General features: G+C 39.6%; 1 protein-coding gene across 1 annotated transcript in view; it reads right to left on the reverse strand.

Moving 5' to 3' along the window:
* The window catches only part of LOC122646689 (ADP-ribosylation factor 1-like), a 45,873-nt gene extending 27,389 nt beyond the window's left edge, over positions 1–18,484 (reverse strand). The window contains exons 1-4 of the mRNA XM_043840281.1: positions 18,438–18,484; positions 18,197–18,359; positions 18,053–18,091; positions 17,885–17,947 (exon numbers count right to left, since the gene is read on the reverse strand). Coding sequence (XP_043696216.1) covers positions 17,885–17,947; positions 18,053–18,091; positions 18,197–18,299 — 205 coding nt within the window. The 5' untranslated portion in view covers positions 18,300–18,359; positions 18,438–18,484. The remainder of the gene's footprint in view (positions 1–17,884; positions 17,948–18,052; positions 18,092–18,196; positions 18,360–18,437) is intronic.
* Positions 18,485–18,727: the final 243 nt, after the last annotated feature.

The raw sequence follows: 18,727 nt of genomic DNA on the forward strand, positions 1-18,727 counted from the left end.
CACTGAAATTTTAGGCCAAACAAAGATCTGTCGTGGATTTTCTCTTGATCTGAGTTTCTTCTTTCCGCTAGGTGTTTGTTCATGACTGAAGGTTGAAGACAACCTTCCTAACGTGAGTGGCTTTCTTTTCTTTTATTCTGGTTTCCTATATTACCCCTCCTCTCTCTTTTTATTTCACTTAGCCTATATTTTACATCTTGCCATTAAGAGTTTGCTCCTTCCAAGTATGTCCCCCATCTATAAATCTAATTCCCTACATGACCTATTACTTTCTTATTTACCAAGGGCCCCTTGCAAAATTCGGGTTATTTACAGAACTGCCATTAATTTAATACATTCCCCTATTTGACTACCCAATTGACCCTTGAAAAATCTGGTTTATTACCAGTTTGCCCTTTGACTTGGTTTGTATTTAAAAAGTGGAATTCCTCCATATTACAGCCATGCCATCGTTTTTTTCCAACACCGTTCCCTTTCAATAATTCTAATTCCCTTCATATCCCATACATTTGGCATATACCCATAACTCCTTTGGAAGTTAATGGTATTCTCTAATTTGCCATTTCTTCCTTTTCCATCACCCTTAGCACCTCTTGGAAAAATCTGGAATATTATGTTTTTGCCCTATCTCTTACATCATCTCTGTTATGTCCATGTGTACTACACGTGAGAGGGGGATTATGTACAGTATACCTGCAAACATTGCAGAACGCAGAACTTGCAGGAACATTGGTGCAAAACATAGAAGATCAGTTTTCTCCACCATTGCCATTGGGTATCCTTCGTTATTGGGTTGAGTTTGCTGTAAGGGGGAGATTGAAGTATTGAAGAGTATTGAAGATATTTGGTTGTTGCCTATTTGAGGATTTTCAGTTGGGTTGATACAGTTTTTTTTCCGCTGCCTGGTTCAGTTAGTTTTCGCTGCTTGCTGCTCTAGTTATTTCATTTCAAGACTCTATGTCACTATGACAATCTGAGATTCATCACTGGATAGCTATTGAAGATCGTTGAAAGCTGCCTTATTTGGAAGACATTCTAGTCCCGGTTTGCTGATCATGTCTGTCCAAGTTTTGAAGATCTATTTTTTAAAGTTCTTGAAGGTTTATTTGGGAGCTGCATTCATATGTCAAGCTGGATTCTGCTGCAACTTAGTTTTTTCCCATTTTGTTCAAGTTGGGCATTAGTACCTTGTATGCGCCAACTTGAGGGGGAGTGTTAGCGTTATTAGGAGTTCTTTTTTCTTTAGTTCAAGTTGGATCTTCTTTCTTTACTTATTTGTATAATCCAGCTTGAGGGGGAGTGTTGGAATATGTGATCCAGAATACCATGGGGGTATTCTGCTGTTTTTGGGGGTAGTTTTATTCTTCTTATATTATTAAGTTTAGGTCGGCTATGTGGGTTTTAGTCCCACATCGCCTAGTTTAGTCTATTTGTAATTTCCCCTGTATTATAAATAGAGGGGCTTACCTACCAATTAATTCATTCAAGTATTTTACTACTTCCATCTTCTCTTCTCTCTTTTCTTCTCTCTAGAGTTACTGGTTACAGGTCCTAGGTTTTCTACATGGTATCAGAGCTAGGCAACTAGTGACTGATTCTCTCCAAGATTGCCGGTTTGAGAATCGTGTCAAGGTTCTCCGAGATATGGAGAAACCCTAGTTCATAAAAGAAGGAGAACTAGGGTTTCGTTTCTGTTTCGTTTTGGTTTCTTCTTCTGGTTGTTTCAGCACCGCAGGCTATCATTCTTGGTCTGCATCTGCTGCTACTGCTATCGACATGTTATTGCCGCTGCTATAATTATCGGTGCTATTATGCCTTTTTTTGCTGAATTGACTCTAAAGGAGTTGATTGCAGATATGGTAGAGTGGATGCCTCTTGCATCGCGATACCCATCGTTTGAAGCATTTTTTATGGAGTCCCTATGATCAAGTTGCTACCGCTTGATTCGTTGCAGGTTTTTTCTTCTCCATCTTGCAGGATTTCCAAACTCGATTTTGTCTTCCAGGTTTCAGATCTGGTTTTTGAAGAAGACATCAATTTGCTTGATCGATCTACGATCAATCATGCTCTCCTTTTGGACTTTCGATGATTTTTTTCTGCTTGATGGTGTTTCGTTGAGTTCGAGGTTGAAGACAATATTTCCGCCTCTGGTTATCGCCTCCCTTTTTCGAATTTGGTTTCTGGCTGGTTCACGCTAGAGTCGATTAATGTTGGAGCTTTTCTGTTATTGAAACCCTTTTGTTTGATGTTGGATGGTTCATCGGTTCTTCAATTATTGTTGTTGCTGCTCTTTGGTTTTGGCCTGAGATCCTAATTGAAGGCAATACCCCACATAGGCGATCCTAATCCAAGGGTTTCATCACCCAAACCAACCTCTGTTTTGAAGATTAAGTCGAAACAGTGACCGCTTCCTGTTTTACCGCGGATCTGATTTCAGGGCTCTAAATATTTGAGTGGAGCTTCTTGTTTGTAGGGACTACCACCGGGTTTAACAGGGCCTGGGAATGCGACTCTACCATCGAAATTTTAGGCCAAACAAAGATCTGTCGTGGATTTTCTCTTGATCTGAGTTTCTTCTTTCCGCTAGGTGTTTGTTCATGATCAAGGTTGAAGACAACCTTCCTAACGTGAGTGGCTTTCTTTTCTTTTATTCTGGTTTCCTATATTACCCCTCCTCTCTCTTTTTATTTCACTTAGCCTATATTTTACATCTTGCCATTAAGAGTTTGCTCCTTCCAAGTATGTCCCCCATCTATAAATCTAATTCCCTACATGACCTATTACTTTCTTATTTACCAAGGGCCCCTTGCAAAATTCGGGTTATTTACGAACTGCCATTAATTTAATACATTCCCCTATTTGACTACCCAATTGACCCTTGAAAATCTGGTTTATTACCGTTTGCCCTTTGACTTGGTTTGTATTTAAAAAGTGGAATTCCTCCATATTACAGCCATGCCATCCTTTTTTCCAACACCGTTCCTTTCAATAATTCTAATTCCCTTCATATCCCATACATTTGGCATATACCCATAACTCCTTTGGAAGTTAATGGTATTCTCTAATTTGCCATTTCTTCCTTTTCCATCACCCTTAGCACCTCTTGGAAAAATCTGGAATATTATGTTTTTGCCCTATCTCTTACATCATCTCTCGTTATGTCCATGTGTACTACACGTGAGAGGGGATTATGTACGATATACCTGCAAACATTGCGAACGCAGAACTTGCGGGAACATTGGTGCAAAACATAGAAGATCAGTTTTCTCCACCATTGCCATTGGGTATCCTTCGTTATTGGGTTGAGTTTGCCGTAAGGGGGAGATTGAAGTATTGAAGAGTATTGAAGATATTTGGTTGTTGCCTATTTGAGGATTTTCATTGGGTTGATACAGCTTTTTTTTCGCGCCTGGTTCGAGTTAGTTTTTTTTCACGCTTCTAGTTATTTCATTTCAAGACTCTATGTCACTATGACAACCGAGATTCATCATGGATAGCTATTGAAGATCGTTGAAAGCTGCCTTATTTGGAAGACATTCTAGTCCCGGTTTTGATCATGTCTGCCCAAGTTTTGAAGATCTATTTTTAAAGTTCTTGAAGGTTTATTTGGGAGCTGCATTCATATGTCAAGCTGGATTCTGCGCAACTTAGTTTTTTCCCATTTTGTTCAAGTTGGGCATTAGTACCTTGTATGCGCCAACTTGAGGGGGAGTGTTAGCGTTATTAGGAGTTCTTTTTTCTTTAGTTCAAGTTGGATCTTCTTTCTTTACTTATTTGTATAATCCAGCTTGAGGGGGAGTGTTGGAATATGTGATCCAGAATACCATGGGGGTATTCTGCTGTTTTTGGGGGTAGTTTTATTCTTCTTATATTATTAAGTTTAGGTCGGCTATGTGGGTTTTAGTCCCACATCGCCTAGTTTAGTCTATTTGTAATTTCCCCTGTATTATAAATAGAGGGGCTTACCTACCAATTAATTCATTCAAGTATTTTACTACTTCCATCTTCTCTTCTCTCTTTTCTTCTCTCTAGAGTTACTGGTTACAGGTCCTAGGTTTTCTACATGGTATCAGAGCTAGGCAACTAGTGACTGATTCTCTCCAAGATTGCCGGTTTGAGAATCGTGTCAAGGTTCTCCGAGATATGGAGAAACCCTAGTTCATAAAAGAAGGAGAACTAGGGTTTCGCTTTCGCTTCGCTTTTGGTTTCTTCTTCTGGTTGTTTCAGCACCGCAGTTATCATTCTTGGTCCGCATCTGCTGCATCGCTTATCGACATGTTATTGCAGCGCTATAATTATCAGTGCTATTATGCCTTTTTTGTTGCTGGAATTGACTCTAAAGGAGTTGATTGCAGAATATGGTAGAGTGGATGCCTCGCGCATGCGATACCCATCGTTTGAAGCATTTTTTATGGAGTCCCTATGATCAAGCTGCTACCGCTGATTGTTCATGATTTTTCTTCTCCATCTTGCAGGATTTCCAAACTCGATTTTGTCTTCCAGTGTTTCAGATCTGGTTTTTAAGAAAGACATCAATTTGCTGATCGATCTACAGTCAATCATGCTCTCCTTTTTGGACTTTCGATGATTTTTTTCTGCTTGATGGTGTTTCGTTGAGTTCAGAGGTTGAAGACAATATTTCCGCCTCTGGTTATCACCTCCCTTTTTCGAATTTGGTTTCTGGCTGGTTCACGCTAGAGTCGATTAATGTTGGAGCTTTTCTGTTATTGAAACCCTTTTTGTTTGATGTTGGATGGTTCATCGGTTCTTCAATTATTGTTGTTGCTGCTCTTTGGTTTTGGCCTAAGATCCTAATTGAGGGCAATACCCCACATAGGCGATCCTAATCCAAGGGTTTCATCACCCAAACCAACCTCTGTTTTGAAGGTTAAGTCGAAACAGTGACCTGCTTCCCTGTTTTACCGCCAGATCTGATTTCAGGGCTCTAAATATTTGAGTGGAGCTTGCTGTTTGTAGGAACTACCACCTGGGATTAACAGGGCCTGGGAGTGCGACTCTACCACTGAAATTTTAGGCCAAACAAAGATCTGTCGTGGATTTTCTCTTGATCTGAGTTTCTTCTTTCCGCTAGGTGTTTGTTCGTGACTGAAGGTTGAAGACAACCTTCCTAACGTGAGTAGCTTTCTTTTCTTTTATTCTGGTTTCCTATATTACCCCTCCTTTCTCTTTTTCTTTCACTTGGCCTATATTTTACATCTTGCCATTAAGAGTTTGCTCCTTCCAAGTATGTCCCCCATCTATAAATCTAATTCCCTACATGACCTATTACTTTCTTATTTACCAAGGGCCCCTTGCAAAATTCGGGTTATTTACAGAACTGCCATTAATTTAATACATTCCCCTATTTGACTACCCAATTGACCCTTGAAAATTCTGGTTTATTACCAGTTTGCCCTTTGGCTTGGTTTGTATTTAAAAAGTGGAATTCCACCAAATTACAGCCATGCCATCCTTTTTTTCCAACACCGTTCCCTTTCAATAATTCTAATTCCCTTCATATCCCATACATTTGGCATATACCCATAACCCCTTTGGAAGTTAATGGTATTCTCTAATTTGCCATTTCTTCCTTTTCCATCACCCTTAGCACCTCTTGGAAAAATCTGGAATACTATGTTTTTGCCCTATCTCTTACATCATCTCTGTAATGTCCATGTGTACTACACGTGAGGGGGGGATTATGTACAGTATACCTGCAGACATTGCAGAACGCAGAACTTGCAGGAACATTGGTGCAAAACATAGAAGATCAGTTTTCTCCACCATTGCCATTGGGTATCCTTCGTTATTGGGTTGAGTTTGCCGTAAGGGGGAGATTGAAGTATTGAAGAGTATTGAAGATATTTGGTTGTTGCCTATTTGAGGACTTTCATTGGGTTGATACGCTTTTTTTTCATTGCCTGGTTCGGGCTTTGTTTTCGCCGCTTGTCGCTTCTAGTTATTTCATTTCAAGACTCTATGTCACTATGACAATCTGAGATTCATCACTGGATAGCTATTGGAGATCGTTGAAAGCTGCCTTTTTTGGAAGACATCCTAGCCCTGGTTTGCTGATCATGTCTGTCCAAGTTTTGAAGATCTATTTTTTAAAGTTCTTCAAGGTTTATTTGGGAGCTGCATTCATATGTCAAGCTGGATTCTGCTGCAACTTAGTTTTTTCCCATTTTGTCAAGTAGGGCATTAGTACCTTGTATGCGCCAACTTGAGGGGGAGTGTTAGCGTTATTAGGAGTTCTTTTTTCTTTAGTTCAAGTTGGATCTTCTTTCTTTACTTATTTGTATAATCCAGCTTGAGGGGGAGTGTTGGAATATGTGATCCAGAATACCATGGGGGTATTCTGGTCTTTTTGGGGGTAGTTTTATTCTTCTTATATTATTAAGTTTAGGTCGGCTATGTGGGTTTTAGTCCCACATCGCCTAGTTTAGTCTATTTGTAATTTCCCCTCTATTATAAATAGAGGGGCTTACCTATCAATTAATTCATTCAAGTATTTTACTACTTCCATCTTCTCTTCTCTCTTTTCTTCTCTCTAGAGTTACTGGTTACAGGTCCTAGGTTTTCTACATGGTATCAGAGCTAGGCAACAAGTGACTGATTCTCTCCAAGATTGCTTGATGCAGATTCATCACCAAATAGGGCTTGTTTCATTGGGAATAAGTCTAGGGTTGGGTTACATACATGTTGGGCCTTTGATCCCATGGGTTTCTAATGTAATAGGCCACTTGCATACGGGATTAGCCCAATACTTAGTTTATTTTTATGTTTTTTAATTGAGCCGGTTCAAATTGGTTGCATCCAATTGGTTCAATTTAAGTAATCACGTGACTTGGTTAAGTGGTCATGTGATGTAAGTTGGGCTGGATTAGGACTTTATAAGTCCAACCATGTTTTGAGTCTATTTCTTTTAGTATTTTAGTTTCCTAGTTAGTTTAAGTTGCCTAATAGGTTAGGGGTAGGGTTAAGCCATTCCTTTTTAGTGTCTAAGTCTATTTGTGAGTCTTCTATATAAGTTTGTAAGGGAGGCCAGCATTACATACGAATTTTGATTAATAAAAACTCAGCTTTATGCTTGCTGCCTTTGCTCCATCGTGAGTGTGCCTTGTGAGTAATATCAAGGTGAAGGGATTGGTGGACTCCGATCGACTCCTTGCATCTTGTAGATCGGGAGGTCTTTCTTCTTATTCAATCGAGCTTCTTCAAGCTGCTGTTGCTGCCTTTGAAGGAGATCAAACTAGTAAGTAATCTTAGTTTCCTACATATATCCTTCCCCTCTTCATCCTCTAACCTAATCCACACCCCCCTCCATCCATCAAACCCTAATTTCCATTAAACCTGCAACTCCTACCTCAACTAGGATTCCCTCATAACTACAGATCTGGCCATCAATTTCGAACCATACTTCCAGCCTATATTCTCCACACTTCTCCCTAAACTCGACCTTAAACACAGCCCTTAGTCTCCACTACAACCCCTCCATTCCCCCACTCCATTAAACCTAAAATCTGCAACTCAATTCTGTCCAAAATTGCAGAATTTTAAAACCTTCCCAAATCCTATTATTTTTATACCATATTAACCCCCTAGACCTGCCCATTAAAGCCATATAAGACCCATTCCCAAATTCCCATCCTAAACCCTAGAATTGACCTAAATCCTAGTGTTGTCCATTCGAACCAGCAGCCCCTTTTGTTATTTGATCCTGTTGTTTGGCTCCTAGTAGGTCTCCTACCTATCTAGGACTACATTATTGCCGGTTTGAGAGTCGTGTCAAGGTTCTCCGAGATATGGAGAAACCCTAGTTCATAAAAGAAGGAGAACTAGGGTTTCGTTTCTGTTTCGTTTTGGTTTCTTCTTCTGCTTGTTTCAGCACCACAGGCTATCATTCTTGGTCTGCATCTGCTGCTACTGCTATCGACATGTTATTGCCGCTGCTATAATTATCAGGTGCTATTATGCCTTTTTTTGCCGTTGGAATTGACTCTAAAGGAGTTGATTGCAGAATATGGTAGAGTGGATGCCCTGCTGCTACTGCGATACCCATCGTTTGAAGCATTTTTTATGGAGTCCCTATGATCAAGCTGCTACCGCCAGATTCAGTTGCAGGTTTTTTCTTCTCCATCTTGCAGGGATTTCCAAACTCGATTTTGTCTTCTAGGTTTCAGATCTGGTTTTTTTAAGAACAGACATCAATTTGTTGATCGATCTACAGTCAATCATGCTCTCCTTTTTGGACTTTCGATGATTTTTTTCTGCTTGATGGTGTTTCGTTGAGTGCAGAGGTTGAAGACAATATTTTCACCTCTGGTTATCGCCTCCCTTTTTCGAATTTGGTTTCTGGCTGGTTCACGCTGGAGTCGATCAATGTTGGAGCTTTTCTGTTATCGAAACCCCTTTTGTTTGATGTTGGATGGTTCATCGTTTCTTCAATTATTGCTGTTGCTGCTCTTTGGTTTTGGCCTGAGATCCTAATTGAGGGCAATACCCCACATAGGCGATCCTAATCCAAGGGTTTCATCACCCAAACCAACCTCTGTTTTGAAGATTAAGTCGAAACAGTGACCTGCTTCCCTGTTTTACCACCAGATCTGATTTCAGGGCTCTAAATATTTGAGTGGAGCTTGCTGTTTGTAGGAACTACCACCTGGGTTTAACAGGGCCTGGGAGTGCGACTCTACCACTGATATTTTAGGCCAAACAAAGATCTGTCGTGGATTTTCTCTTGATCTGAGTTTCTTCTTTCCGCTAGGTGTTTGTTCGTGACTGAAGGTTGAAGACAACCGTCCTAACGTGAGTGGCTTTCTTTTCTTTTATTCTGGTTTCCTATATTACCCCTCCTCTCTCTTTTTATTTCACTTAGCCTATATTTTACATCTTGCCATTAAGAGTTTGCTCCTTCCAAGTATGTCCCCCATCTATAAATCTAATTCCCTACATGACCTATTACTTTCTTATTTACCAAGGGCCCCTTGCAAAATTCGGGTTATTTACAGAACTGCCATTAATTTAATACATTCCCCTATTTGACTACCCAATTGACCCTTGAAAATTCTGGTTTATTACCAGTTTGCCCTTTGGCTTGGTTTGTATTTAAAAAGTGGAATTCCACCAAATTACAGCCATGCCATCCTTTTTTTCCAACACCGTTCCCTTTCAATAATTCTAATTCCCTTCATATCCCATACATTTGGCATATACCCATAACCCCTTTGGAAGTTAATGGTATTCTCTAATTTGCCATTTCTTCCTTTTCTATCACCCTTAGCACCTCTTGGAAAAATCTGGAATACTATGTTTTTGCCCTATCTCTTACATCATCTCTGTAATGTCCATGTGTACTACACGTGAGGGGGGGATTATGTACAGTATACCTCCAGACATTGCAGAACGCAGAACTTGCAGGAACATTGATGCAAAACATAGAAGATCAGTTTTCTCCACCATTGCCATTGGGTATCCTTCGTTATTGGTTTGAGTTTGCCGTAAGGGGGAGATTGAAGTATTGAAGAGTATTGAAGATATTTGGTTGTTGCCTATTTGAGGACTTTCAGTTGGGTTGATACAGTTTTTTTTCCGCTGCTTGGTTCAGTTTGTTTTCGCTGCTTGCTGCTCTAGTTATTTCATTTCAAGACTCTATGTCACTATGACAATCTGAGATTCATCACTGGATAGCTATTGAAGATCGTTGAAAGCTGCCTTTTTTGGAAGCCATCCTAGCCCTGGTTTGCTGATCATGTCTGTCCAAGTTTTGAAGATCTATTTTTTAAAGTTCTTGAAGGTTTATTTGGGAGCTGCATTCATATGTCAAGCTGGATTCTGCTGCAACTTAGTTTTTTCCCATTTTGTCAAGTAGGGCATTAGTACCTTGTATGCGCCAACTTGAGGGGGAGTGTTAGCGTTATTAGGAGTTCTTTTTTCTTTAGTTCAAGTTGGATCTTCTTTCTTTACTTATTTGTATAATCCAGTTTGAGGGGGAGTGTTGGAATATGTGATCCAGAATACCATGGGGGTATTCTGGTCTTTTTGGGGGTAGTTTTATTCTTCTTATATTATTAAGTTTAGGTCGGCTATGTGGGTTTTAGTCCCACATCGCCTAGTTTAGTCTATTTGTAATTTCCCCTCTATTATAAATAGAGGGGCTTACCTATCAATTAATTCATTCAAGTATTTTACTACTTCCATCTTCTCTTCTCTCTTTTCTTCTCTCTAGAGTTACTGGTTACAGGTCCTAGGCTTTCTACAGAAACTCTGAAGTTTAACTAGCTTTATGGTCTGACTCAAACCTTAGAGTATAGAAGAAATTAGAGAAGAACTGAAGAAGAGGAGAAGTCCTGGAAAGTGGAAACAACCTCTTTGGAAACAAGGGTAAGGCTGCATACATTTGATCCTTCCCAGACCCTGCTAAACGCGGGAGCCTTGTGCACTGGGTACGGCCTTTTTAACTAAAGAAGAGGAGAAGGGTTAGAGAAAAGAAAGAAAATCCAGAATTGCAAGGGGAGGAGAAAATAGCCACGGCATCACTATTCAACTCAAATTTTCATTCATTCAAAACTAACTTCTCCATCGTGGGAGTACAAGCTCTTTTATAGAATTAAAAAAAAAAAAAAGAAATCCTATTCCTACTTTGAAACTGAAATAACCTAGACTCTAACTCTATTTAATTCAAAATAGAAAACAAACCTAAAATTGGACTCTTACCTTCCTACGATTCTAATAACATGAACAAAATAAAAAAATTAAAAAGAATCCGTATTGGATCCATCTCCTAACTGCATCAGCTGGTTTTGTGTTCTACGTAATACAAAAAGTCTCATGTAAAAATACAATCATTTGATCAGTCAAACTTTATAGAGAACAAGAACATTTCTTTAAATCAAGAGCAGTTTAATTAATTATTGATAAGATCATATTTTCTAAGAACAGTCTAACCAAATGTATGTTTTGATTTTCAAACTTCTAATAGCTTGCTTCTTCAGTTCTGCTGTCTTCTAGTTCTATGCATAGTTGTCATGGCGCCGCCATGGCGTCCTGGCACTGGGAGAGGTGGCATATCGAACTACGCCATGGTGGATGTAAATATATCGTTCGATATGGCTTCCATGGCGTCACCATGGACGCCATACCACAATATGTTGGCATATCGGTCGATATTTGTTCATTTGAATGTATAAAAGTTAGATTTAAATTTATTTTTTTTTAAACCATTTAATAGCTTAGATGCTATTTTATTAATGTCTATTGGAGGTGTAACTTGAAAATATACACCTGCAATACACATTATCAATTTATCATAAAAATTAAAAACAATAAACATATTACCCTAATTGGGGGGAAATAGAAATCGCAAAAGGCAAAAACAGTTCGAGAGTCGAGAGGAGAGAGTCGAGATAGAGGAACAGTTCGTGAGACGAGATTCTGGCAAGCGGCGACTTTGGCTTTAGTTCCTAGCTTCCTGCAACTCTCGGCAGAGAGAGTTCTTCACTCCTTCGAAGTTGCGAACATCTCCGGCAACCTCCAGGACTCCATTCCGGTAAGTTTTTATTATTTTGTATTTTTGTTTAATTTGGTTCTTCTTCCTCCTCCCAGTCCTCCTGCAACTCGATTTTTGAGTTCAGTTCGTCTCCTCCCAAGCAGTCCTCTTCTTCTTCTAATCTTAACTTCTTCTTCTTCAGTTCTTCTCCTCCCAGCCTCCGGTAATGACTTTTTAGTTCAGTTCTTCTCCTCCCAGGCAGTCCTCTTTTTTTTTCTCTTTTCTTCTTCGCAACTACTTGTACAGTGGGAGATAGTCGAGAGACAGAGGGGGGCCACTCGGTTTTTTTTTTTTCCCTTTTTTTTTCTTCTTCGCAACTGCTTGTACAGTCTCTGTGAACAGGGAGATAGTTGAGACTCGAGAGACAGAGGGGAGCCTCTCGGTTTTTTTTTCTTCTACACAACTGCTTGTACAGGGAGATAGTCAAGAGACAGAGGGGGGGGAGGAATTTATTCCAGTTACAGCCATAGTACTCTCTGTTTTTTTTCCTTTTTTCTTCTTCTTGCCTTGCAGTTGCAGGCTTGCTTACAGCAGACCTCTCATTTTTTATTTTTTTTTCCTTTTTTCTTCTTGTTGCCTTGCACTTGCAGCCTTGCAGGCTTGCACACAACCTCTCGGTTTTTTGTTTGTTTTATTTTTTTCTTCTTCTTGCCCTGCACATAGCCACACACAACAGCAGCACATATTCAACTCCATTAGTCCATAATTCAGTTTTTTTTTTTCCCTTCAACTTAATGTTATAGCAGAAAAACCAGTACTTTGATAGGTTAATCTATATTTTCATACTTTCATATACACTAATGGATATTAAACTTTCATGAATTAAACCATAGTATATTAGTAGTAGTGTAGTACACTTTCATGTTGATTTTTTATGTTATAGGACATATATTATAGCATACTAAATGACATTAAAAATAGAGAAAATAAAAAATTAAACATGGTCCACATGCTCGCCATGGCGGGCGACATGTCGATATATCGAAGTGACACCCTTCCACCGACTTGGATCACCGTGACGCCGTGACAACTATGGTTCTATGTTGATTTTTTAAGACTTTATGTGGCTCAATATTGATTTTTTAATTACTTGATGTGACTTAATGTTGATTTTTTATGACTTGATGTTGCTTAATATTGATTTTTTTATGACTTGTTGTTGCTTAATATTCATTTTTGATGATATAAGGTACATATTGTAGCATACTAAATAATGTTAGAAAAGAGGGGAAATAAAAAATAACACTTGGGAGTTTTGGTCGCCTAAGCGCTTAGGCACCCCTCCACCGCCTAAGGCCGCCTTAACAACTATGCCCTAGCCTGTCAAAGGCTCTACCAGGCGTGTACACCCCTCCTGCAGCACATATACTTCAAATTCTGGCACAAGTACAATACAAGAGTCTACACCCACAACACAGAATGTATGTGGTTTAGCAAGTTGCCTACATCCATGGACCAATGCCATTGGGGCTTCGTATTTGCTCAATACGCTACTTTAGCTGCACTTACAGCTGGGAGCACCCACACCCAGATTTTCCCATCATAGAATTGAGACGGCATTACAGTTTACAATGCCAATACAATAGATAGCACCCACTATCAAGGAGCACCTACTTCTAGCGTTCAATACCCACTGAACACCTCTTACAAAAAATAAAGATTAGGCTTTTATAACAGTGCCCTATATACCCTGGATACTCAAGTGGGCCCACAGGGCCAAATAGCCATGCCCAGGAATGGTTTCGGCTGAACTGCTGACCTGGGTACTGGTTTGTGTGATTGTTTGGGCCATGTATTGGTTGACCATGCTGTTAAGGTACCAAGTCAGGTAAACCTTACATCTCTGGATGATGCACCGGGAGATAGACCCGAAAGCCCAGTGCAAGGCCCAAAGAATTATAAGCAACACTTGTGTAGGTACAAAGTCAGTGTAATTATGCCTAGACCAACTCTAGGACATTAATGTAATTTTAAACAATAATTGACATGCTTTTATGGTCCGATAAATTAGGTTTTGATCCCGTGCTCGAGGTGCACAGTCAGATACCAATCGGGACCGAGCCGACAGCTGAACCAGTAGGACTAGAACAAGGTGAGTAAAATTACACCATGTGTGTAAATGTAACATGACTAATCTGTTAAAACAAATTATAATATAATATTATTATACTGTTTGCTTATTTCATTAATTGTGAATTCTGTTAATAAAGATATGTTTGACTGATGAATACAGTGAATGGACAATGAATGTTGTATGTGAATTGCTAGACTAGATGCCGTAGCCGGCTTGGAAATGAGGCCTATGGTAGCCCCATAGTTGTCATGGCGTCGCCATGGCGCCACCATGGCGTCCTGGCGTTGGGAGAGGTGGCATATCGAGCTACGCCATGGTGGATGTAAATATATCGTTCAATATGGCTTCCATGGCGACGCCATACCACGATATGTTGGCATATCGGTCGATATTTGTACATATAAAAGTTAGATTTAAATTTTTTTTTTTTAAACCATTTAATAGCTTAGATGCTTTGCTCCAAATCACACACACTGAAGAAAGACTATTGCTATCAAGCTTCAGTAAACAGGTTAGCCTATCATTTGATTTTTACTATTGCTTTCAATTATTTGACAGGTTAATCTATATTTTCAATTTTTCATACTTTCATATACACTAATGGATATTAGTTACACTTTCATGAATTAAACCATAGTGGCATAGTATATTAGTAGTAGTGTAGTACACTTTCATGTTGATTTTTTATGTTATAGGACATATATTATAGCATACTAAATGACATTAAAAATACAGAAAATAAAAAATTAAACATGGTCGACATGCTCGCCATGGCGGGCGACATGTCGATATATCGACGTGACACCCTTCCACCGACTTGGATCACCGTGACGCCGTGACAACTATGGGTAGCCCGTAGAATGGGATGCGGTTAACACCACCTGACTCATACTATGCCATATAGATGCATTGGGCTAGAGTTTCATCACCCATGCTATGCACCCTTGCCAACAGGGGTTAAGGTGTTGGATGCCTGTGAGAGTGACCATATGAAAGAGAAAAAGAAAAAGAAAAGAAATGAAAGAAATGTTATGCACTGAAAAGGTGGTTATGGGCTATAAGCCAGAAAAAGAAATGTGATATGTAAAAGAAAGGATGGATGCTTCACAGGTTAATCCAGAGAGCCAATCGGGCTGACCTTAGGAAGGGATGCTAGAGCCGACTGGTCTTCTCCGACAACTCAATGGGTGTATCGTGGGAAGGGGTTAAAAGCCCGCACCAGGGATACATGTATTGGGGATTGTAGTAGCATTAACCCGCCTTAGTTGTGATGTTAGGTGGCTAATAAATAAAATGAACTACACCTCAGTAGGACTCATATGGTTGTGATTGCATGTGCATGCATGGTGATATTTCATTCACGGGCTCAGTGGAGCTCACACTCTATTATATATGTTTTTTTAGATGATCCTGCAGGTGGATGTTACTGTGGCGGGGAGGCTTATCTCCCGGAGGCAAGCTATGGTTGTTATGATGATATTGATATGGACCCGAACGGAAGTCATACCATTGATGCGAGTATTCTCGGTGGTGGCTGATGAAGACCCGTGAGGGGTGCAACTGACTCTGTTGTAACTGTGGGACTCCTTTTGTTTTTGTTGGAGTTTCCCTCTTTTGTGCAGCTTTGTTTTTGGGGCTCGGGTTGCCTTGCCCTGTTTATATTCTTTTGTATAAAGCTATGTCAGATAGAGTTAGGAGCTGCTGATGTTCCGGGAGTGAGAGAGAGAATGAACTAAAAACACTGTTGTTGTATATATTTTCCTTATTTTGTTTTCCTTTTTAAGTTAATGTAAATATAGCTTTCCGCAACACTCTGTGTTTTACATTTTGTATTACTGTGGATGTGTGTGTCTGTGAACGGATTAACTGCTTCTAGATCTTGGGATTTGGCGGATTGCTATAGTGCAATTCGGGTCACCTACCTAATCCTCCCAAGGGGTGGTTTGGGGTGTGACAATCAAATCATCACCAACCTTGTTGGGATTTGAAGCTCAGTCTCCCCCTTCCATCACCTCCATTCGATTGACACTTCCACCCCATCCCTCTGCCTGAAACTTTCATATTCCACATACTTTCTATTTTCATTCTCATCCTTCCATCTTCAATTCTAACCCTCAGAATTGGCCCAGAGTTGCAGACCAGACTCCAATCACCAAGTTTGACACTCAATCTCTGCTGGGAGTCCAGAACAACATTGTTTGGAAGGTTTTCCCAAACTATCTATTTTGGTGATCTTTTGATATCTCCACATTAGACAATCAGAAGTGTACCAATTTTGGAGATAAGTTTCCACCTACTGCACCCTACACTCGATCCAAGTGTGGTGACCATCACTTGGCTGGTTTGATCATAAACCCTAAGTTTCTAATTCTGGTTCTGTTACTGTTTGGATTTTTTGTGGGTTTTTGGGACTGGTATTCCAGTCTTACATCAGTCCTCTTGGTTTTTTACCCCCTCGATCGCCTTGGTTCACCTAGGCACCTTGAAATCTATGATGGAAACTAATACTAATTCCGTTTAGGCCTTAAATCCCTAATATTTGGACCTATAGAATTATCCCATTACAATAGAAAACCTAAAAATAGTCAATCCATGACCCATATAACCCATTGGGCACTCAAAATTAAGCCTATTAATCCATTTTTGGCACAGTTTAACCAAACCAATGGAGAAATACCTACCTTCCACTTTCCGTAGAAGATTGCATGACCAGCTCAACACCCTTCGCCAAGATATTTTGAGTTTACTATTGTAATAGACCAATTCTATGAGCCCAAATATGAGGGATTTGAAACCTATACGGGATTAAGTGTTTAATTTCTATTTTGTAGTAGTTTAGAAGCCTTTAATTTTGTTTTTTTGGAACTCTCTTGCTTGTCCATGAAAAGTTACTATTTTCTTGTATAAGGTTATAAATAAAGGAGTGGAGGATCATACTACCCCACGATTTAAGAAATAATTTAGCCTTGAGCTTGTGAGTTTTGTGAGAGACGAAACATGGTTCTGTGGGATTCAGAACTACTCTACTGTGGGATGCAGTAGGGGAACCTTAGTAAGATGCTAAAGCTAGAGTTGATGGGATTCCTTCCCTTCATTTACATGAGAGGCCTAACATATCCTCCTTTCTATTTTCTTCTTCTTCATTCAAGGTCAGATCTACAAGTTCTTTATACTTTGTGCAAACGAGGTTTCTTCATTTCTGTTTTGATCTTCAAAATAGTATTCTGTCCACTAACTTCTGCTGAATCTCTTCACAGCTTCTGACCATGTTTCAGTGCTCGTGCTTGTTGGATACTACCCACCTTTGATGTGGCAGCACCATGTTCTGTCACTTACCGAACTCATACAAACTCATGGCTAATTTTTTTAAAATCGTTGGGGTGAGTATCGATCCCCTCCTCTTTATTTATAACTTTAATGAAATAAGAAAAATAAGAAACCCCTATGCAAGGCAGGGAGAATCCCTTACAACTTAAGTTTTTTACAAATTATAAACTCTTCTAGAACTTAACAAAATAGAAACTATGGCTGGATTGTAGCATATCTATCCAACCCTTTCTAGAAAGGCTACTAAAATATAGAATACGACTTACTAAAATAGAAACTAACACTAATCCTGTTTAGGCCTTAAACCCTTAATATTTGGGCTTTTAGAATTAGCCCACTACAAAAACACCTAAAAAAAGTTGACCCATGAAAAAAGAAAACCTAACATTTGAATCTTCGCCAATCAGCTTTATGACAATAAGAGTCTCTGTCTTTCGCAGCAAGTAGTTGAGCTAAAATTAATATATCCCAGTTCCTAAGGGCGCATCCTAATGAATTTATATGTATCAAAATGAATTCCAGCACCAAGATTTCCAATGGTTGTAAAAAGGGCATACCCAGTGCAAGAGGTCTGGGGAGGGTCTAATATACGCAGCCTTAACCCCCGCTTCACGGAGAGGCTGTTTCCCGACTCGACCACCAGGTAGCAAGGTTTTCCAATGGTGGTGCTTAAAGAAAAATTGGATCTTCAGTTAATGTTTATAATTTATACAAGTTATGATCAGTTGTGCACCTAAAGACAATGACAAAGCCCCCTCCCCCATCCCAATCCAATAACCAAACCCAATAGGAAAGCAGGAATGCCGAATTTGTTAGTCCAACTATGATTGTCCTTAATTCTTTACAAGCATCAAATCAAAACAGAGTATAAATGCCAGGGTTCAAAATCATTACACAACACATATAGCGATAGATCAAGGTATAGATAGAAATACCTAGATCCCATACTTGAAATTTGATATTATTGTACTGCACCGTTTCCACATTAAACCCAATTGCTGCATCGTAATAAAACCGCCAGCGGAGATCAGCAATGAAAAGAAATTAAGGAGCAGAGAGAAAACGAACCCAACAAGCCAACAGAGTGGAAAAAAAATACTTACTTGGAATTGTGGAGACAACTTCCCCCATCTGAAGCCGATCTGAAGAAAATTCATTGGCACCCAACAAAGATCACAAACAGGTGAAACCACAAAAAACAAAGACAAACCAAAAAGAGAGAAACAAGAGAAGCAAGGAGAACAGACATAAAATTGTAGTTTTGCCCGCATTGTCCAGACCAAGAACAAGAATCCGCGCCTCTCTGTTAAGGAACAGCGACGAGAACATTCGAGTAAACAAAATACCCATGAATGGCTGGCAGATCAACGGCTGAGATTATCAGATCTGCAGAGCAGAACCCTATTCCCACTGTAAAACCCAGAAAAAATAAGATCAATAAAGAGAGAAAGAGATGAATCTGAGAGGGCTTGAAGTTGAGTTACATGCCTTGCTGAAGAACAGGGTCTGCTTGCTCTGCTGAGTTATTCTTCTTCTTTTTTTTTCTTTTTTTTAATGGTAAGTTATTCTTCTTCTTCACAAAGGGAAAAGGGAAATTATGTGAGAAAGGAGCTCGAATTGAATGCGTGACGAAGAGCTGGTTGGGCACCCCTTCGTTTGGATTTTTTGAATCCCCCGCAATTGAAGTTTCTGATACGAGAAATAACTGTAAATTGTCTCCACTGACTCCTTGGACCTCTCCAACTCCATTGTCCATATGGTCAGGACTCAGGAGACTC

The sequence above is a fragment of the Telopea speciosissima genome, chromosome 11 (genome assembly GCF_018873765.1).
Source record: "Telopea speciosissima isolate NSW1024214 ecotype Mountain lineage chromosome 11, Tspe_v1, whole genome shotgun sequence".
Lineage (NCBI taxonomy): Eukaryota > Viridiplantae > Streptophyta > Magnoliopsida > Proteales > Proteaceae > Telopea > Telopea speciosissima.